At 34.5% G+C, this 24,174-nt stretch overlaps 1 protein-coding gene across 1 annotated transcript in view; it reads left to right on the plus strand.

Moving 5' to 3' along the window:
* The window catches only part of LOC109831516 (aspartic proteinase-like protein 2), a 74,073-nt gene that overhangs the window by 42,371 nt on the left and 7,528 nt on the right, over positions 1-24,174 (plus strand). The window contains exons 4-7 of the mRNA XM_020398851.1: positions 4,097-4,336; positions 7,393-7,543; positions 7,622-7,698; positions 18,569-18,674. Coding sequence (XP_020254440.1) covers positions 4,097-4,336; positions 7,393-7,543; positions 7,622-7,698; positions 18,569-18,674 — 574 coding nt within the window. The remainder of the gene's footprint in view (positions 1-4,096; positions 4,337-7,392; positions 7,544-7,621; positions 7,699-18,568; positions 18,675-24,174) is intronic.

A 24,174-nucleotide genomic window follows, 5' to 3' on the forward strand; every position in this document is an offset into this window, starting at 1 on the left:
AAAAAGTTCTAGGGATGACAGAGCCCAACAGCAGTCTCAACTTTATGGCAATGAAGTAGACCACGAAGGAGGACGAAGACCCTAGAGAGCAGCTTTTTATTCTTAAGTTGCAAGTAAAGACCAATTTGGTAGATGTCATAGTTGATCAATGCAGCGAGAAGAATTTGATATCCGAGGCCTTGGTTCAGAAGGTGGGTCTGAAGACAATCAAGCATCTAAAGCCCTATCTATTAGGATGGATTCAGAAGGAGACGGGACTGGGTGTAGTTAATCAATGCACTTTTAGATTTGCACTCCATGAGTCGTATATTGACAATGTTATATGCGACGTAGTCTCATTAGATGTTTGTCTGGTTATACTAGACAATCCTTATTTGTGGGATAGATACGTAATCTATGAAAAACTGGTTCAGAAGTACACATTCACCAAAAAACAATCCTTATTTGTGGGATAGATACGTAATCTATGAAAAACTGGTTCAGAAGTACACATTCACCAAAAATGACGAGAAGTTTATATTTCGTTTGACATCTCTTCCGAAGGAGACAAACTTAATGACGGTGAACCGAGCGAAGAGGCTAGTGAATGCAAGCAAGAAGTTTGTCTCGCTATTCATTAGGCCTTATGAAGAGCCACTAAAAGCAGATTGTAATTTGGAACGAAAGGTGACTACGACGAGACACGGGACGAATGAGTCATTTCTGATCGGACGTCAAGGTCAAGTTCCTAGCAAGGCCAGGTGGTTCAATAGGGAAGGAGGGGCTCGCGAGTTCCCTCAGCTAAAGTTCTAACTAGAACGAGTCTTCAAGTTCCTAAAGGGGGGGATCCATGATATGGGTGTATGTTCTTCCTTGCTTTGGGAGCTTAGCGATCCTCATAGGAGCTTGAGGATAGACGATTCTCATGGTAACTTGAGAATATAGGCGTGGGTGGAGCCGTTGGTGACAGCGAAAGAGGACAAAGATAGGAAAATGGTAAGGAAAACAGGAAGCAGGCAAGCACTCTGGCCGGTCGACTGGGCTTCCAACATCGGTCGACCGCGAAGGCTAGACCGGTTGACCGATGCTCATCGTCGGTCGATCGAAAACGAATATGCCTACAGGGTTAAAAACCTCTCTTTGGCCGGTTGACCGAACCAAGCAGGCCGATCGACCGGATCGCGGTTCTTGGGTGAATCTGGATTCCTTTTGACGCGTATTCCAAGTTCAATTGGGCTTGGTTATTTATGATTTTACCATCCACGTTGTTAGACATATAAATAGGGATTGTTTAGGGTTTCTAAACATCAAGTTGACAAAAGAGAGATTCTAATCAAGAGATTAGGGTTTAGAGAGAATAAAGAGATTGTTTTTTAATTCTAGAGAGATTGTGAGATAGAGATTTTTGTAATCTTTTATTTTTAGAGAATGTATTTTCCTTCGCCGGTTGAATTGTTTTGTGTGTTTTACTGTCTTCTTCTCAAAACCACATTTGATAATTCTGCGATCAAAGGTGCTCGCACGGCGACTCGTATCATAATGACGTCCTATTTAAGTTGTGTCTTCCTTTCCTTGAGTATATGCTTTTTCCCTTTTTCCCATCCCTTCCTTCGGTTCGAATGTTATCGATGGGGTCTTGACGATGGAGCGATGAATTCAAGAGTTGTCAAGTTAGATGGTAGCTGACTTTAAGAGAGCACAAGGATGCTTTTACTGATCAAGTGGAAGGTGGATGAACTGTGACTACGAATAGATCTCAAATATAAGTCCTATGAGGTTGAGATGGAGAGACTATAAAAAGAAGTCTGAGGCACGGAAGAAGGATGTCAATAAACTACCCTACAACTACTGGGTGACACTATCGAAGTGCATACCAAGACGATTGAGAGGAGGCATGAATGCGAGGTAGATGCAACAACTTAGAGTGCCCCAAGTAAATGTTGGACTCACGAGCTTAAGGAGGGCGGCTAAAGTGGTTAAGGTTTTTTTTAGGATGGAGACGACTATGTTTGTGAGGTTGATTTGGATTGTCGGGCGAGGCATCTAGGAAATGAGGTTGATTTGGATTGTCGGGCGAGGCATCTAGGAAAGCAAGGTTGTTTGTTTATCTGAAAATGAAAAGTGAGTGAAAAATTGACTCACATTCATCACTTCATGTATTTGTTCTTATTAAAAGTGCACTTGAAACTGAAATGTAAAATTATATGCTACGTAAGATTTAATGCCCCCTAAAAAAGTGCTCATGTCACATAAAAGTGAAGTGGGGATCACTTGTATGTAACTAATTAAAACTAACTTTTAATAATCCTACCCTCTTATTAATCAATGTTTTGGATGGCTGATACAATCTAGAACCTTAGAACATGAGTTTAGTTTTTAGGACTTTTCTATATTAGTCCTTTGAATCTTTACAATTTTAGTTTAGTCCTCAAATCTCACTTACATTGCTAGATAACACATAAAATATTTTTATAACAAGTTAACAATTAATATGACTAATGAACAGTTTGTTAAATAAAACTTTGCAAAAAATTTGCTTTTTAAAACAAAAGGAGGAGCAATTTTTTTGGTAGATTAAAAGAGCAATTTTACCTAGTATACAAAACTCACTTTCAATTCGTTTTATGTTAGTTACGAAAAGATCATCGAAAATAAAATATGAGTTTAAATAAATAAAAAATTAAATAAATAAATAAAATAATTTTGCCACACCACCTTTATTTTTTTTTAACTTTCAACAATAATTTGATTTTGTAAACAAACGCCTTATTTTACTTACATGGTGACGTGGATACAATTTTTTTACTTGCAAAATAAAATGACTTTCCTACTTTCAATTCACATCTAGTTAGCTAAACACTGCCTAGCTAGGTTTGCCAAGTAGTAGCCTTCCTCTTTTAACGCAGTTAGGACTTCCTCTAGTTTGCAAGGGCTGGGACACCGTCAAATGGATATTGACATCGATGGCCTGATAGAATAGAGTCAAGCTGCATCCCTTGACGATGAGTTGCCACCTCTTTCGATCTTCTTTTCTTCTTTTTCTCTTTTGTACTACCTCCGCCTCCTTAATTTGTTCGTGCGCGCGGGCTTTTGAATATGAAATGAAAGCTTCTCTTCTTGCTTCTTGTTGGATTTGTATCGTGCATCATATTTTTGTAGTTGCATTCATGAAAGGTTAACTTCTCGTACCTCTGTCCCATGCATGCGTTAAAAGATTATTAATTTGCTTCATTTTACCAACTAATTATAGCGAAAATCTCACACTATTACCTCTCGAGGATTGTAAAATGAATTTGGACAATTTTTTATTTGGCTAAATTTCACAAAACATTCAGTTTTTGAGATAATCCTTAACTTAAATAGCCTCTTAACTTTGAGGGGGTTCGTGCATAACCCTCCTGAACCTTTTCTATTCCATTGAACTTCTTGAAGATCTTCCAATTTAACCCCCAAAGTAACACTATTAAGTCTAATGTGTCACGTACCAAAGACGTGACAAAAGAGAAGAAAATACTTCTCGGCCCTTAAAAAGATAAATGTTCCTTTAATTTTTTTTCCATTATTTTTTGGTATTGAATGGTACTTATACTATTACTTAGGGGTTAAGTAAACAATCTGTACTGGGTTTAGTTGTGTTGAATAGTAGAAGTTATGGGGACCGGATAGAGGGGGCATGTGCAAAACTCCTCAAAGTTATGGCGGGGGGTATTTTGTGGAATAGTTAGAGGGTTATTAAAAAATGGCCAAACTTAATAGTTCATTGTGAATTTTACCCTTTTTATTTGTTTATATCTATAATATACATCTCTATGCAGTTCTTAGCATTAAAGTTATTTGGAGAGCTCACTTTGTTTTGATCAGAATCAGATGGAAGCATTTCTATGGACATATTTGCATCCACATATTTTTTAGTGTTTTTGCTTAAGCATTTTGTAAATAAGGATTAAGTGTCTTAGGCATGGAGCTAATTGTATGAACTTACCAGAATATTTTTATTTCAGCTCTTAGGTTGCTTTTTCCGTTAACAAAATTCTGTTTTCATTTGCAGTTGTGCTACTAAGGTAATTCAGCTCTTAGGTTGCTTTTTCCGTTAACAAAATTCTGTTTTCATTTGCAGTTGTGCTACTAAGGTAATCGGCAACTCAGAAGAATTGACTGATCACTTTGTAAAGCTAGGAGTTCAAGGACTAATTGGTTTCGGACAAGGCGAAGGTTCCTTGATTTCTCAGCTGGCTTCTTCCGGGAAAGTGAGGAAGCAGTTTGCTCATTGTTTGGACAACAAGGATGGTGGAATTTTCGCAATTGGACGTGTAGTGCGACCAAAGGTGAAATTGGCACCATTGTACCAAGGGCAAGAGTACGTTACCTTTCATCGCTTATTGTCTTATGAAGATTATTAATTTATTTTCCACTCTACCTATATAGAAATAATGTTTTTTTTTTTTTTTTTTACATTCTAGAAAAGTTGCAAGCTTTTTTGTTGGAACTTTGTCATTATGTAAACTATACATCAACAACAATTCCTATAGCCATCACTATATATTTCCTTTCTTGCTTGGTGAGCTTTTAGTATATAGATAAAGGGGAGCCATGTGGCAGTGACACGAGGGCATAGCGATATAAATATGTTACGTGGGTAGTTCTATCTTGAAGCTGTTCTTGTATCGGACTCGTACCCAAACTCCTTAGACACACCTTGCATGCATGCATACATTTATTTGGGCGTGTACTCAATTAAACAATACATGCTTTAATTTCGAAGACTTGTCAAACATTTATTAGACGTGAATTCTACACTTCACATCCACTTCTTGAAATTTATCGAATTCCAAATTGTGATTTTATTGGTTGTTTGGGTGTCTAGTTAAAAATGCATTTTTACAATTTATAACCACATGATAAAAATATAAATATATTATATGAATTTTAATTCTCATAATATGTTAATAAAAAAAATATTGATATCATATGTACTATTTATTAATTTTAATATATAATATGTGTATATAAATATTTATATAGCTGTGTCCATGTACCCTACACTTTACAAATTTGTTATGTCTCGTACTTGTGCTGATACTCTATCAGAACCCACTCAACATAGGATATAATTAAATGTATTATGACTAGTTCTTTTCGTGCATGATCTTCTGAGTTTATACTTCAGTATAGTCTTCAAAGCCAAATTAGCTAATTATTGAATAAAGCTATAGATATTATGGAGAATGTTTGAGATATAAATATTTTAGTTCGCTAATTGAGTTTGCATTGTCAACCCTGGTGACATCATATATTGAATTTACTTATAATCAATGTTGAAAAAAATGCTTTCCATAAGTCGTTATTCCACACTAGTAACTTAAAAAATCTTGAATGTTAAACAACATTTAAAACGACTGAGACACGTCCTAGTTGCTATTTCCATATAACAAACATTATTTTATAAAAATATACGTTCCGTCAATATAATTTTCGATAGAGCGTTGAAAGAAGTTTCTTCTTTTTCTTTGTTTAAGATTTAATGTATTTAAATATTTACCTTTCAATTGGTTGCTAAGTCTTAATAGCTTTTTCAAGTATTATGATGTACTTTTGATTATGAATTTAAGATTTGTGATATGTTAGAAATGTGAAGTTGGGAAAAGATATATGAAATTGTTAGGACGATTTTGGATTTTTATGGTAGTACTTGTTACTAACTTAGTATGTCTTAAATTAAAATTTATATTTCATTAAAAAGAAATATTTTTTTAATATTTGAAATCTTCGTATTTAAATTAAGGTTATTTGCATTTAAATCCTAAAGTTTAGCTCATTTTTAACTTTGATGTCCCAAAGTTTCTTTTGCCTAAAAAAATTTGCAATTTTACCTCATTCTTAACTTTAAAACACCGAAGATTTTTTGTCCAACAATATTAAAGTTCAACAAGATTTAACTTTGATTAGTGAAAGTTCAACAATATTTTATTTTCATACAAAAACATAAACTTTTAGTTAATTTTTGGTTAAAATATAGGGGTATCACATTTAAAATATTATTTAGGTTTGTGTCATGTCCTGGGCCCTACAAAAGTTCAACAAGATTTAACTTTGATTAGTGAAAGTTCAACAATATTTTATTTTCATACAAAAACATAAACTTTTAGTTAATTTTTGGTTAAAATATAGGGGTATCACATTTAAAATATTATTTAGGTTTGTGTCATGTCCTGGGCCCTACAAAAGTTCAACAAGATTTAACTTTGATTAGTGAAAGTTCAACAATATTTTATTTTCATACAAAAACATAAACTTTTAGTTAATTTTTGGTTAAAATATAGGGGTATCACATTTAAAATATTATTTAGGTTTGTGTCATGTCCTGGGCCCTACAAGTTCATTAGCGCAGTGCAAGTCTTGGGAGCACTAATAACAACTTATTTCTGGCTCAATCCACTGCCAAAAGATGCTAGCTAGTTGCTCTTGAGTCCTTTGAATTCAATATATGAACCCACTCAACTCTTCCTAAAATCCCAATGTGGGACTAAAGAAAGAGGTGTTACAGTTTGGTATTAAAGTTAACTTCTATATATCGAACTTTTGGGTATCAAAGTTAATATGGGGTAGTTGTTTGGATAAAGAAAAACTTTGGTGGTATCAAAGTTAAAATGGGGTATTTACGTGCAAATAACCCATAAAAAGTTTTATGACCATTTTTGTATTTGTTTCAAATTAGAAAGAAGAAAATAAGTATTTAATGTTGTGCAACATTGCTTATGATGTAATGTGCAAACGATTGTCCTGGTTATCTAATATACTATCCAAAGTGGTTGTAATTAACGCATATTTATTTCTTTGTAATATGATAAGCCATACACATATTTCATGTTTGATGTACAATAGACTTGTTAAAAGGTTTTCTATGTTAATTAGGAGCTTACTAATGGAGGGTAAGGAAAAGAAAGGGAAGGGAAAATAGGACAGAGAAAGAGAAAGAAAAGGAAGGAGAAATATATTATTATGTTTGAGAGTTTTCTAAAAGGAATGGAGGAGAATCTTTTCTTTGCTTTTGGATCCACATCATGATGGTCCAAAGTTTTTCTCCTGATAATAGAGGGGAATTTGGTCACCTTCCTTCCCCTCCATCCCCTTAAAAAATAAAGTACCAAACAAGGTCAACTTTTTGATCTCCCTCTCCCCTGTCCTTCATTCACCCCATCCATAAAAGGGTGTTAATGAATGATTTGGTTGAACTAAGTAGGGTGTGCTAAACAGAGGTGTTGGTTTCTCTGAGTACGTACATATTATACTGAAATTCTTGATCCAGCTTTGAACTTTTTGTTGGTACATGTAAGGTACATCTTTTTGCTTTAGTATATAATTCATAGATATATTGATCTTAGTTTAATTTTTTTTTTTTTATCACTGCAACAGGCATTTTTCTATGCTCTATACAATATTGTTGGAGTCAACAGAGGTTGATGGTCAATCATTAAAAGAAGAAGAACCACGCTTAACTGTTATTGATTCTGGTGCAACCACGGTTCGTTTTCCACGTAGAATTAATGATTTCGTTGAGAAACAGGTATGAACCCTTTACTACCATCTTATTACTTTATTTCACGGATTATTAATTCATTTCTCGCTCATTTATATGTACTAGATCTTCTCGAAGCATCCAAAACTTAGCAAGCACCGTGATCGAAAAAATAGCACATGCTTTTCTTATTCTTTTGAAAGGTATTCATTTGCTCATAGAAACTTTAAAGCTTTCTGAATTTGCTTTGCTGGATGAGTTTTATGCACTTAGTTACAAATCCAATTATCTTATATGTTCTTTTACCTTTTGTCCTTAAAATCTATCACATTTCTTATTGTTTAACTCCTAAAATTTTGTGCTCTATCTCATGTTATACCTTCCTTCAAAATTTTAAAAATAATTTTAAAATTTTTTATGTTCCTAGGTTTTCTTTGATGACCCATTGTGCCCCCACCCCTCGCAGCCCTTGCTCCCGCTTCCTTTATACCCTACACTCAGACCCACATGATGTGACATTGTCCACCAGAATTGAATAAATTGGGGATAAGTCTAGATAAAATTTAAAAAAACTAAAGAAAGCAGCAGAATATATACTGTAGCCAAAGAATGTAAAAGAAATATACAAATGTCTAATGGTAAATTGTAGGGAGATTTATAGCTAGGGTCAATTTACATAGCCCCAGCACTTTCGGATGTTTTGTAAAAATCCTCCTAAGTTTTATAAATTAGAGAAAGTGTAAATTAAAAAAAAAAGGTGGTTAGTTTGGCATTTCTTGGGGTTAACCCCATACGTGTTAAAAAATAAAATTTCACTTAAACCCCCTTAAATTTTGGTAGACAACCCCATAACTAACATGCTAGATATGTAAGGGGATCCAAAATTTGAGTGTCCAAACAACAAAAATGTCCCTAATAGAAAAATCCCTTCATGTCCTTTCTAATAATTTTAAATGTAATTTTCGCAAAAACTTGTTAAGCTAGGGTTAGGGATTTAACTAATTTAATTATTGATTTAGTTTAATTTAATTTAATTTCACAGTATTTGTATTAATTTGAAAAGTGTATTTTGGTCAATTCAGTAAGGGGAGTTTGATTGAAAAATTTGAAAAAGGTTAGGGATTTTCTAAAACATCTCGAATTTTTTTATTATTTTTTGTGGGGTTGGGGGTACAGAAGAGGGTGTGATGATTGTTTATGATGCTTTTGATATTAAGAGGTGTCATCTAAAAAGTAGCAAAATTCATTGGGGTTTTGTGAAATTTAACAAAACTATACGAAACTAAATTATGTAATCATTCAAAGTTATTTAGCTTTTTTTTTAATTTACTCTGGGCACATATACATGTTTTATTTAGTGTTTCCGTAAATTTTTTAATTAAAATAGAATAAGAAGTAAATGATGCAATTCAATTCAATCTAAGAAAGAGGAACTAAAACCTCTAGTTCTGTTTGTCATTCCTTATTTTTCCTTGTAATATTTCACCTTTTAAGGGTTAATTTTAGGAAACCGTTCTGAAGTTTGGGGGAGTTTTGTACATAACTTCTTGAACTTTTTGACTCGTAAAACCCCCTGAAGTTTTCAACTTTTCTCACCGAACTCTAGTAATTGTAATTGACAAATAACTAAAGGTGTTATTGAGAGGAAGAAAACAATTGAGGATTTTGTTGGCTAACTAGCACTAAACTATATTGTAGTTTCCCCTACTTTTTATTTATATACCCTCATTTGTTTTTGGTAGTATTTATATACCTTGAGGTTTTTAAAAATTTCAATTTAATACGGTAATAGATTTTTTATATAGACATAAGATATTCTCCCGAAACTTCTCAAGCTCACATGCTAATTTTAGAAATCTTTAAACCCTTAATTTTGTTAAAATTACTCATAAAACCCACCATAGTTCTATTTTACACCTACGCAATTCCTTTTTTAAATAGAATTATGATAGGTCTAAAATCAAATTTAATAGAAATTAAGATAAACATGTTCTAAAACTAGCATGTGATTTGTCACATTCGAGTTTTCAGGAGAATATTCACATCTTTGCATAACAGAACGTATTAAAGCGCAAAATCTAAAAACTTAAGGGTATATAAGTACTACAGAAAACAAGTAACGGTATATAATATTTTAAATATCGGTTATTGGTGATATACTGGATGACTAAAATTTATATTAGATTGATGTTATCCAGGATATTTTAGGGATAAGTAGTGAAAGTTGAATTACCATACCGAATAGTGTGTAATTTAATATAATAATGTCCCAAACTATATTCTAGGCACTCTTTGACCTTTATTTGTAAAACATAATGTAAGCAATCACAGTGAATCATGTTCAGAGAGACCATATAGATGCATCATCATAAAGTAAAGAATCAATCCCAAAGCAAGTGCACAATCTCGGTTCAAGTGAGCACAACCAAAATTTTAATATATATACAAGAAGTATTGAGATCCTACCTACAACATGCACAATCAAAATTGCAAGTTAAAGGGAAATTCTACTCATCAGATTAGACCCTAGATAATACATGGCAAACTAGATGATTTGAACCCTAAAAGAAATTGCCCAATAAATCGGATTTACACCGATATATTAGGAAAAAAATTAGCCAAAAATGATAAAAAAAAAATTTAGAAATCGTTGCGGCTGTGGTCCAATTCTTATATATTAGCCACAAATCAAACAATATCGACTGATTTTTAAAACACTCACGGTATATAAGTACACTTCTTTTCGTCTCGATGACATTTAGTTATTTTCCAATTGCTGATAGGACAAGTTTCTAAAAAAAACTTACTTTGATATTTAATTATAGAAATCGACCCATATTTTATTTATTTCCAAGTTTAACCCATCTTGGCCATGCCAACCAAAAATGGGTTGGTTTTTCAAATTTCAAATAACCAAGAATGTCATCCCCTGGCTATTATCCATTTCTGTTGAAGATCATAGTGAGAGATTTGAAGGTATCAATTAAAATCCTGATCCATTAAAAAACTAACCATTATTTCAGTTTCCAAATAGCAAAACTTCTTATCAAATAAAAGCTAATTAGCAAATCTTAAGGATCCTACCAAATTAAAATTGACCGCCATGGTCTCTTTTTCCCTTTTGGATTTCTAATGAATCTAATAAAATAAAAACTAACCATAATTTGGATATTCTAAAGAACACAATTTTAGGAATCTCTACCAAATTAAAATTATTCGTAAGCATCACGTTCCTTGTTTACCTTTTTATTTTCCAACTTGTACAGGTTCCCAAAATATGTGGGGATGATAACACAATCCTTTTCTCATTGAGATTTTCCAAATAGACCCATTTTTGGCTGATAGGGCAAAATGGGCCAATATTTGTAAGTAAACAAAATATGGGTTGATTTCGGTAGTTAAATATTGAAATGGGTTTGTTTTAAAAGTTTGTCCTTACGGATAATTGGCCATAATGAAAAAAGTTAAAACTTGAAGGGTGTTTTGTGAGACACCTAAAATTTGTGAAGACTGTGTAGGATAAAAAGTTCCAAGGATTATGTGCAAAATCCCTCAAAGTTTTGGGGGTTTTGTGAAATTAACCCTTCTTTTATTATGTTCTTGCATCATACATTTAGGGGACAGAACATTAAGTAATTGTTAACAATTATTTCCGGTTTACCTTAATTCTTTTCTTGTGAAGTTGCACATGTATATAATTTGCAAGAACATTAAGTAAAAGTTTGTTTTTAAAAGTTCGTAAGATTTGTCCGGCAAATGCTATTCCTGTGAAGGCCGTTCTTGCATAAGCTTTGACCTTAATTAGTTGTAGTTGAAAATACACTATAATTTGTTGACTTTAATAGAGGAGTCAGATTGTATGTATTAATTAAATAAATTATCTTTTCGTCTGTAATTTTCCTTTAGTATATGCTGCCTTTTGTTGTCATATTCTCTTGCCGGAGTTTTCTTACTAGAACTTTTACAAGATGTATAAGCTTGGTATTAATTATCATATTCTTCATAATCAATGAGAATATAAAGAAAGTATTTTCTTTCTTTTATTTCAAGATAGTATTTGAGCAAACCTTATGAGTCCTAGGAGTCTATATTCTTCCAAACCCCCCCTACCCTACCCCCCGCTCCGTGCAGCCATCTTTGCACTAGCTCTCGATAGCTTCTGTTGTGCGTAGCGGAATCTGAAAAGAACACAACCAAACTGAGATAGAATCACAATCAATAGCTAAAATAAGAACCAAACAATACAAGACACAGATTTTATTGGTTAGTGTGAAAGATGAGAGCAAGAGGGTATTTATATCCACTCAAAACTTCAGCAAAAACCCAAGCAAAATAACCAAAACCCCCCCAGAAAACACTGTTGGAAACTAGTCGTTACTGTGCAACGGCTCTTTCATAAGTTGAATTATGAGTCGATTTATGAGTCAACTTATATGAGTCGACTCAGCAGAAGAAAAATCATAACTGCGCTGCACTTCGTGAGTCGACTAATGAGTCGACTAAACATGCACAGACCTTAAGTGCACAGAAAAACTCAACTTTAAACTGGGTTTAAAAATATCAAATAAATTCAAAAAAATATAAAACTTTGGAAAAAGATTGTAGACATGATAATACACATGTTACAAAAACTAGTTTTCAAAAAGGACCTCTTAAATATAAAATATCATCATTTTACAAAATAGTCCAAAACATAAAATGTAAACTTATGAATTTTGATATTTTGACTAAATCATATTTTGAAACTTTACAAAATGATTTTATAGACTTAAAGGAAGATATAAACTATTGTTATGAAGTCTATAAATAATAAAAACAATATTTTCACAAATATAATCGAATATGAAACATATGAGTATGTATATGAATATATATTTGTTTCATATCTATGAAATTAAACCAAAACAACATATCCACATAGAAAATATATATATATATATATATATATATAAACCAATAAAATGTGTGTGTATATGATTTAGCTTAAAGTACCAACACACATAATACAAACCTAAACTAATGTTACCCAAGCTAGATCTTGATCTTCAATAAGCTTTACTTGGTACACATTACGGATGAAGCTAGAACTTGGATCTTCAACTTGAATTACATAGGCTTCACCCACTATTCCGCCAACCTTCATTGGATATGATCGTTAAAACGTAATTCCATCCATCCTCTAACATATTGTTTGCTTGGAATAAATATAAAATACAAACACTAAACAAATAATATTAGATGTAAATTGTTTGTTAAACATCATCAAAATAAAGAGGCTAACAACATCTACAGTACCTTTAATATATCATAGAATCCACTTCGTGGCCTTCCAATGATCCTTCCCGGGGTCGTTTATGTACCTAGACACTATGCTCTGGCCTTATACAGCTCATCTCATACATCAAGCTACCCACCGTATTAGCATATGAAACTTTGGACATGTAGTCATGATCCTCAGCTGAAACAAGTGACATCTTAGCTGAAAACTTAAAGTGGGGAGCCAATAGAGTACTCACAACCTAGGCATTGCCATCAAAACTGAATTTCATCAGTATATTCTGCAAGTAGCTCTTCTATGTCAACTTCAACCTCTCCTTCACTCTGTCTCTCTCAATTCCATACCTAATATTTTTTTTGCTTCTCCAAGATCTTTTATCTCAAATTTGGATAATAGCTCATTTTTTAATTTTCTAATAGCTGAAGTATTCCTAGAAGCAATGAGCATATCGTCAACATATAACAACAAATAAATATACTCACCATTTTGTAGCTTGTCCATGTATACACACAGGTCATATGAGATCCTCGTGTACCCTTGGCCATTCATGAAACTGTCGAATCTCCTTTACCATTATCGCTAATCCATAAAGAGATTTCTTTAGTTTACATACTAAATCTTCATTGCCTGCAGCTCTAAAACTCATCGGTTGTGACATAGATCTCCTCTTCTAAATCTCCATGTAGAAAGGCTGTTTTCACATCGTTTTTGGACCAAATCCATATATTGATGGTGTGATCCCCTTAAGTTGGGCATACCCTTTGGCAATCAATCTGGCTTTGTATCAAATGTCCCCATTAGAAAATCCTTCTTTTCTTGAATATACCCACTTACATCCAATTATTTTCTTACCCTTTGGTAATTTTGCAAGTTCCCAAGTATCATTCTTTTGAAGAGAATGCATCTCCTCATTCATAACTTTCCTCCACCTGATTGAATCAGAGATTGACTTTGCTCCCTTATATGTAGAAGGAACCAAATCATCAATGGCCTCCACTGAAAAAACATATGCAATCATCACATCATCATATCTAACTGGCTGGCGAATAATTCTTCTTGGTCTATTAGTTGTAATGGACTCCTGAACATGATCCTGTTCCTGAGTCTTAATATCCACTGTATCCTCCACCTGCCCATCTGTCATATCTTCTTTCAGTGTTACCTCTGTAGGAGCCTCAATGGATACAATGTTATCTGAAGTTTGTGAAGTTATATCATCCTCCACTCCTACGATACCCCACTAATCTGACCTTCCTCCACCTACTGAGGAACCCGAGGCCTTATCATGTGAGCCTCATTAAAAGTGATGTATCTGTTGATGATTATCTTCTTGTCTTCTAGATCCCACAACTTGAAACCTTTAACTCCATCTCTAAAACTCACAAAGACTGCTTTTCTTGCACTCGGATTCAATTTCTCATCATTCACATGATAGTAAGCTGAACACCTAAATATCCAAATTAAATCATAATCACTAGCCACTGTACCAGACCATACCTCCGTAAGAGTCTTTATATGTATCACAGTGTACGACAACCTATTTACAAGATGACTTGCATAAATCAACGCCTTGACCCAAAAGGATCTAGCTAATCCACACCGTGAGAGCATACAACACACCTTCTGCAGTAAGGTACAATTCAATCTCTCGGCCATCCCGTTTTGTTGCAGTGTCTCCCTAATTGTGAAATAGCGCCTAATACCATGATCCCAGTAAAACTATAAAAATAGATCACTCTTGTACTCACCACCATTATCTGAACGGAGTACATTCACCTTTCTACCTGTCTGCAGCTCCACTTTCTTCTTCCATTCCATAAAGATATCCAGGACTTCATGTTTATGCTTCATGGTATATACCCAATTCATTTTAAAATAATCATCAATGAAAGTGATAAACTAATTGGCCCCACCAAGAGATGTGATTTTGAAAGGACCCCAAACATCTGTATGAACATAATCTAATATACCTTGGGTGTTGTGAATTACAGTGTCGAATTTCACATTCGTCTTCTTTCGAAGTATGTAGTGTTCACACAGCTCTATCTTGCAGGTCTTTGCACCTTTTAACAGCCCCTGTTTCGCCAATACTTGTAGGGGCTTATCACCAGTGTGTCCTAATCTCATATGACATAAGCTGGTAGTATCATCCTCTGTGGTAATCGAAGCTGCCAGACCTCCTGTTACTGTCTAGCCCTTCAAGTAGTAAAAGTTATTTTTCCTGACACCTCTCATCACCATCATGGACCTCTTTGTGACCTTCAGAGTTACATTCTCAAAGATCACCTTATAACATGCTGCCTTCAAAGTTCCAAGTGAAATGATATTCTTCGTTAACTACGGAACGAATCTCACTTCCTTCAGCTCCTTAGTCACCCCGTCACACATCTTAATTCGGACTATTCTAATATCACCAATAGAACATATGTGATCATTACCCATGAGCACGACATTCTCTCTTTCTAACGCCTCAACTGGAGAACCAATCCCTCCTAGGAAAAATATGATATGTAGCACCCAAATCTAACATCCACTCTGTAGAGTTGGCATAAAAAACTAACGGTAGTGCTAGGCATGAGTAGCGCAAAGAATTTGAATCTGAATTATCGCCACTAGTTTTGGCAACATTCATCTCTGAAACTTGTACAAGTTTCCTCTTATTTTTCCCGGCTCGATCTTTCAACTTTGGGCATTCGTTCTTTCAATGTTCATCATCTTTGCAAAAAGCACATTGATTCCTACCAACCTTCTATGACCATCTCTCTCTGCTTCGACTTTGAGCAATTGAATGGACGACGGTTTGGACTACGACCTCTCACTGCTAATACATCTCCCGATGCCTTCTCGGAGGGTTCATCATCACTCTTCCTTAGCTCATAATTCACCAATGCTGAGGTCACCTCCTTATAACTAACAGTGGTTCTACCATTATTCATTGTGAGGACAAAGGTACCATAATCATCCTCTGGTAACGAACACAATAACTTCGCCTTGTCTTCGTCCTCTACATTGATATCCACATTGGTTATATCGGATAGCAATTTCGTGAAGTTATTAACATGTTCTCTAATGAAAACTCCCCTCTTCATCTTGAATTGGTAAAACCTCTTCTTTAAATAAAGCTGATTCTTAATGCTCTTCGTTAAATACTTCTCATTGAGTGTTTCCCACAATCGTCTTGTCGAAGTTTCATTCATCACATCATAGATGAAATCTAACGTCAAGCATGACCTAATAACCCTACACGCTCTGCTGTTAACCTTGTTCCAAACATTCTCCTTCATATCAGCGGATTTCTCTTGTAATTAAATAGTCTCCTCTAAATTCTGGGAATCCAACGCATCCATCACTTGACACCTTCACAAACCAAAATTTAGCTTGCCATTAAATTTTTGAACATCAACTTTTGTGTTATTAATGCTCAAACCTTGTATCGTCTAAGATATGGACGATCCCGATGTATTTGCTTCGCCCATTGTTGATAATCCAATCTCTTCAAATGAGAATCCACAGCGAATCCTCCAGATCGAACCCCAAGCCAAACCCGAATCTCTGATACCACTTGTTGTGCGCAGCGGAATCCGAAAAGAACACAACTAAACCGAGATAGAAACACAACCAATAGGTAAAACAAGAACCAAACAATGCAAGACACATATTTTACGTGGTTCGGCAAGTTGCCTACGTCCACGGGGCAAGGAGGTGATACATTTTACTATTAGAGAGAGAGAGAGAGAGTACAAATAGAGATTGCAAATTTACTCAAAACTCACAAATTAATCTCTCAGACAAAACTCTTAAATCTCTCACCAAATCTCCCAATCACACTGCTCAAAAGTCTCTCTTTTGTGTTTTTTCAGAGATAGAAACCGTAAACAAATCGTGTTTGTATTTATATCAAACATCAATCCCAAACCGATCAGGAAACCAAGCTTAGGCCCATACCCGAGTCGCGGTCAACCGCTAATGTCCTCGCAGTCGACTGGCCAGAGGGCTGAAAACTCAGCCTGAGAATTACAGGGTTTACGGTCGACCAGGCCTAGCCTCGCGGTTGACTGGCCAGAGATCAAAAAATGCACCCTGTAGTGTGCACGTTTTCTATCGACCGGGCCAAACCCCACAGTCGACTGGACAGCACCCAAGTACCTGTCTGCTTCGTTTTTCCTAAACATCGTCGCTGTTTCTAAAGCTTCCACAATGGCTTTTATATGGCTGACCTTGTGACTTCAACCTCAATTGATGACCAACCTCACTTATTGGCTTCAACCGACTTTGACCTCACCCTTGGTATCAACAAAACACCAAGGCGTTATTTCTAAAAGCAACATCATCACACTTCCCTTTGACAACTTCAACTATTGACTTTTACTTTTGGCTTTGATCTCTCTCATCTTGACCGCTTTAGTTTTGGTATCTACTTGCTCTGGACCGTCACCGTTTTTCTTTTCAATCATTTTCTATGCCGATCTGTAACATCAACCCGTCTTGTGCATTACTATCTCACTGCCTTCTAGCATCTCGTCTTTGGGGTCATTTTGTGCCTCCTCAGTCTTCTGGGATCTTGTTTTTAGATCAGCTCGACTTTTACTGTGTTGCATAGCATGGTCTTCTTATTTTGCTTGCAAAGCTTCTCATCTCGTCATTCCTTGTGATTATCATTTCTCTTGATGTCACTTTTTGAAACATTATTTTCTTGGCGTCACTCTCCAAACCTCTTTTTTTCTTTGTTGATCGCGGGTATCTTTGTTCTTAACTCATTTATAAAGCTTCTTATTCTCTACATGGCCTTGTGATTATTATTTATCTCGACCTAACTTGCAAAGGGCCTCTTTCTCAACGTAATCCTCACCATTAAAACTCTCATTGATTGTTGATATGATTGGGTTTGTTTTGATGCCACTTTTATGTTTATATGACCGAGATATCACAAGAAGCAAGTTGTTAATCTCTTTCCTGAACAAGCTAGGCTTTGCTAATCCCTATTCTCGGGCTTGAGGGAGAGTATTAGAAGATGTTCTATGACTTGGTAGACTTTAATAGGGTCCTAATTAAATGTATTAATTAACTAATCTCTTTTTGTTTAGCATTTTCCTTTATTGTATGCTGTGTTCTCTTATTTAGAATTTTAACCTGACGTATAAGCATATTGTTCTCTTCTTCATAATCAATGGCACTATGGAGAAAACTTGCTCTTTCTTTTATTTCAGCAAAGTTGCGTATTTATTCAGTCCTCATAAGTAGGGACATATCTCCAAATATTGCTAGATATGTCAGGTTTTAATAAATTCAACGTCTACTTGTACCATTCTGATCAACCTTTGACAGCTTGATTTGTTCTGAATTGTACTTGATCTTATACATTATTCATATTGAGGTTAGTTGAGATAGTACTTTTTGATGTCTTATTTTTTCGTTAGAATTATTGCATTATTCCAACCATATTGGTTTGGGGTGGGTGGGTGTGTGTGGGGGGTAGGGGGGTGGGTTGGGCGAGGGAAGAATAATCCTCCACTTCCTTATTGCATTTTGTGGTTACATTTAAAACTACATGTAATGTGTGCTTGATAAAGAAAATATTTTTTTATGGTTAATCCATTTGAATAAATGGCAGCTTTTAGGTCATAAAACTTGAGATATGCTACAATGGGGCATGATGCGTAGTTGTTTGAGTTCAATGTTTCAATATTTTTTTCTTGTCAAAGCAATTCAAATGCTTTCTAAATTTATTTCAAGAAACTAATATAGATCATGCTTTGACGAATTTCGCTCATGTTTTGTTTAATTCTTTATTGCAGTTTGGATAAGGATTTTCCAACCATCACTTTACGTTTTAGCAACTCACTTACATTGAAAGCTTATCCACATGACTATGTTTTTCCAGAAGACGAAGAGAACAAGAAGGTAAGATATATTTGCAATCCATGTGTATTGGTTGTAGAGCTTTTCTTTATGCTGTGAAAGAAGAGTGAGTTTTTCTTTTCTTCCAATTAACAACATAAGTTTGGGGTTGTGAACTTCATTTTGTTTCGGAAAATATTTTGTTTACACTCGATTAGGGCTCCCTCATTGGCTATATGTAGTTGTTTTGTCCAAATCGGCTTTATGGTTATTTCATGTTTGTATAGAGTAAGTTCCCTTCCTCTAATAGCTATAAGAGATAAATTCATAGATCTACATCAACCTAGCTTGTATAGATTTAGGTGTGGACACAAATACAAAAAGGCGACATGACAAATTTATAAAATGGGGCATACTGGGACACGGCTAGCTATACACACATATAGACACACACACATAAATTTTATATTAGATCAAATATAAAATCGAATACCCATAACATTTGTATGTTTCTTTTCCACATGTATATTGCTTAACAATTAGAGTTAAATCAAACTAAGAATAAGTTTTAACAACAAAAGTTTAGTGTCCTCATACCCTACATTTTACAATTTTGCCTCGTCTCATACCCATACCCATACTCGCACCCATGCTGATACCCGCACTTGATTTCATGCAACTTAAGTTATATGTTTATTGTAATAATATTTATCGAATTCAATTTGGTGTAAATTAGCATAATGTTGGCTGTTGCCAATGTCGAATGTATAATGAGGGGCACGTGCTCCCAAGGACATTCTTAAACAATTAGGACATTTCCTAAAACTACGAGAGGTGCTCTCGTATGAATTTAGTTGGTGACTGCCCAGAAGGCTAAAAAAGACCCAAATCAAAATTGAAACCCACCTATGAAAACCTATAGCCTATTACTTCGTTTGCATATCGCAATGGGTATGCGATTCTTCAACATAAAAATGGGTTCTTTAGATGTCAATCCCTTCCATCTTTCATAGTTTCAAATTAGTCCCTCAAATCATTCAAAGCTACAAGGGCCCCTAATTCGTAGGTTATTTTGGTATTAGTCCTTCAAGTCAAATGTAGAAATAGCGGGAAATTTGTCCCTCAAATTGAAATTGCTAGTAGGTTCCCATATTCCTATAATTTATTTCAAATTAATCTCTCTAATTGCTAATCCTACTTCAAATTGAAGGGACAAATTTCAAAAAAAATTAAAGAATTGAGTTACCTAATATTAAATTTATTGATTTGAGGGACTAATTTGAAAATATGAAAGATATAAGGGACTAATATTGAAGGAAAACAAAACAACAAACAAAAACTAAAATATGCGTAATTGAATATGAGTCCCCAAAGTAAAAAAAAAATTACTTGATCTGTTCCCGGCTATTGCAGGCGGTAGCACTGATGATATAGAACAAACAGTTAGACCGACAACCGTGCTTTGTTGGTTGAACCGCATATGACATTGCAAACGATCACTTATAGGTGAATCTATTCCTTTATAACAATGAGAGGACCCAAGAATTATTATTCATACTACAGTAAATGATACAGTAATTTACTGTAGCATTATTACTATAGTATTTTCCAAAAAATATTACCATAGAATAAGCTGGATACTGTAACATTACTAAAAGTACTGTATCGTTTTAAAATATATTGCTGTAGCAGAGGTGGGAAACTATAGTATTTTTAAAAAACACTGCTAATAATACCGTGGCATTTTAAAAAAGCACTGTAGCAATTTAAAAAGGGATTACCGTAGCATTAAAAAAAATAAAGGAAGTAGAAGACCAAGATCACACCATCAATATATAGTTCAATAAGTTCACTATAGAAATAGTTTCAGCATTTGTAGCTTGAAGATGCGGGCTTTATTGAAGCAATTAGTAATCTAGACTTTGGTGGATAGGAAGAAACCAGAAAAGAATGAACAAGCGATTTATAATTAGAAAGAGATGTAGGAACATGCTTCAATTCAATTAGGCCTCAAGGATGAGATAGTATAAGACGAAAAAAGTCACGAGTATATGTGGTAAAGTTAAAGAAATTTTTCATGCCTAGTAAATGAAATACACGCCGGGACATGACTAGGCTGACATAATGCTTATCGAGTCAAGGAGGATATATCCCATAAATATACTCTTTAAGACTATTTTTATACATCCACAATCAACATAATACATGTATATCTCAGATTATAATCTAGAATGACTAAATTATTAGATTAGTATATTGAGCTAATTCTTATCGCTAGTATCATGTTGAAAAGAGCTCCAATGTTAATAAGACCCTTTTTCTTACTAGTGGTGAGAATTTCAGTATGAAATGTAGTTTTTTTATCGAGAAAATTTCTTCCACTTCGTGACTCTCAAAGTTATCGTATTTTACACATTTTTTCTCCTTCAATGTCCCCAATTCAAATTTCTTCCACCTTTTTACCTATTTAGGCAGTCCTTCGTCCTATCTTTCTCGTCAATGGAGCCCCTTCTTATCCTTCAACTTCCCCTTATTCAAACCCACGAAACATCAGCTCCTTATGGTTTGAGTTTCAATCGGAGGAGGTTGAAGGGGATGAGGCTCTATTAATTGTTGAGAGAGAAAGAGAAGGTGAAAGAGGGTCTCATTGGGTAAAAGGGTCAAAAGGAATTTTAGTTAGAGAAGGTTAAAGGAGGAGGATGTAAAATACAATAACTTAGAGAGGTTCGGGGTGGAGGAAATTTTGCGGACAAAAAAGCTACAGTTCTTTTTGTAATTCTCGCTGCAGGTCAGAAAAGATTTTTTTTTTAATGTTGGATCATTTTAGAATACCATATTGATAATAGGAGTCAACTAAAAACATACCAATCAAGTAATTTAACCAAATCTAGAGTACATCATCATACATCATAGAAGTCAAATGAATTGTTGAAGTCAATAAGTAACTCTAATATCCAAACCGAATAAACTATGAGTAAATATCTCAAGTACCATCCGCTAGATAACTAAACCTTACCTAAGAAAATAACTAGACAATGAATAATGTCTACACAAATGTAAGAGAGGTAAATCACATGGCTTGTACTTTCTTGACATTTAATAGCAATTTCAATGATTCGGTAGGACAATGCATGGTGTCGAAGTAAATAAATAGTAATGTAGTGGAGAAGCTAGTGGAATGATGAATAGTTGGATAACTTTTCATATTACCATCATCATCATATTATTAATTAATTTTTTGAATTGATTATAACAAAATAAATTCATTATTAATTATGATAGGATTAGAATGTAATATCCAAAAGGAAGCTACGGTGATATTGGCCATGGAAATGTTTACCTGAACACACTTTTAAAGGGAGATACAGCCACAAATACCATTGTTTTAAATATCCGAGACATGGCCTGATGTGTCTCCCGATATATCCTTTACAATGGCTTGCCACAACCGATATAGCCTCTAAATATCCTTTACCCTTTTTTTTTGCTACTTTGGGAGATATATTTCTAATACGGCTGATATATTAACCGATTTATTGGTAAATATATCCTTTTATATGGTTTGTTGCAAAATAATATAATATACCACGTTTGACAATTTTTGGGCAAGACATCATGATCTTTTTTATTATATCAAATGATATTTTGGCCTACAAAAAAAAATTAGACAAAATGTTGCAATGTTGATTTGTACTTTTATTTGTTTTATAAGGTTGAATAAGAATCCTAAACATATATTATCTACATTTTGTATGCTTAGATTTCATTAACTAAGTTGAGATTACATTTTAGTGCATTATACTATATATGCAAACATCCATTATGTACATTCCAATATTTACTATATACCCCCAATATTTCTCTGATATCTACAATCCGATATGAATTTTGGTCATACGATATTTTCCGGTCTCCGATATTTAAAACCTTGACAAATACATATATAAACATGTATACATTCATGCATAGATGGACTCACGCCTGTGCTTGCACATGCATTAAAACAAATTCTTGAGCGCGCATTCGCAATCTTATCAACCTACTCACACATGCACATGCCCGTGCACACACTTTGAAGCATATATAGAAAAGCTTCTGTAAACTTAAGTGAAGTGAGGGCTTAGTCCACCAAGTTTTCTATCCATTAGATTGCTTTAAAAATAGGAGTTAATCTGTGGTGGGGTATGATGACTATCAGGTGGCTGAAGGGGTTACACCTTTTCTAAAGCCCCATCATAGATGAGCCCAGTGTAAAGTTAACTCGTGAAACTGAATCATCAGCTCACTGTAAGTGTAAATACATATACCATAGTACGCATCCGTGCTGTATCAAGTTAAATAGGACAATTGTTGGACTAAATTGGCAAATATAAATCTGCCCATGATCTGTAAGTGTAGTCCTTTTGATTTGGTTGAAAATTTGGGCTAGTTGAGTTTCTACTTGCTGGTTATGCAGACCTAGATTAGTTTTGGAAGGTAGATTTGTCTTAACCATATTTTGATTCTGAGGCACCAAGGGTTTCTTGAGGGAAGGCATAGTTCATTTTCTTGACAGTTGTTTGAATTCCTTAATCAATCCTTTATCCTCACCTTTTAGATAACTCATGTTTCTTACAAATCCTTCCCAAGAGTCTATTTAAGAGAATCTCATCCGGGCCACCCGAAATGACTCCTTTCTTACTGGCACGCAGACCAAATCCTGAAAAATTGAAAAGTAGCCCATAATACCCTAAAATAATGTAATACCCACCATACTTATAATCAGCTCAAATCAATCAGTTGGAATTGGTTGGAAAACTGTATAGTATTGGTTCACTATTGTGGGTTTAATTACTAAAATTCATAATAGGATTTGCAATTGGTTTAATATTTTTTGTTTACTCACATTTATAATACTACAACCACCACCAGTTTTATATATCAACAAAAAGCATGGTAAACTACAATTTTTAGCTTCTGTTTCCCCACAATTCAACAGATAGAAAGCTAGTCCTTACTGCAATCATTCAGCCAGCCAAAGTTTCCTTCCGTCAAGCTAAGAATGGAGATTCTTGGATGTGGAAACAAATCTTGAAAGTGAGAGATAAGGCTTTAGCTTCTTATGGAGGAGCTGATGGGCTCAAATTGCTTATTCAATCGTGCATGAAAGATACTAATGTTAAAATTTCAGCCTTATATAATAAACTCTCCCCTGGTTCATCTGCTGTACCTTGGTTCAGCACTGTTTGGGAGACTGCAAACATCCCCAGGCATTCTTTTATTGGTTGGTTAGCTACTCAAAACAGATTGCTTACTCAAGATAGACTTATCAAATGAGGGGTTGTGTCTAAAAATTGCTGCTGTCTGTGCACAGGCACTGAGATTGAAACCAGGGATCATCTTTTCTTTGAGTGCACTTTCTCAAGAGATACTTGGATTATGGTAATGGATTGGTTACAGTTCAGGTGGAGGTCTTGTAGCTGGAGGCAAATTATAAATTGGTACTGTACCAACCTGAGAGGAAGGGGTTTCAAACAAAGAATTAAGAGAATGGCTTTAGTTTCTACAATCTACAGTATCTGGA

The sequence above is a fragment of the Asparagus officinalis genome, chromosome 2 (assembly GCF_001876935.1).
Source record: "Asparagus officinalis chromosome 2, Aspof.V1, whole genome shotgun sequence".
In the NCBI taxonomy this organism is placed as follows: domain Eukaryota; kingdom Viridiplantae; phylum Streptophyta; class Magnoliopsida; order Asparagales; family Asparagaceae; genus Asparagus; species Asparagus officinalis.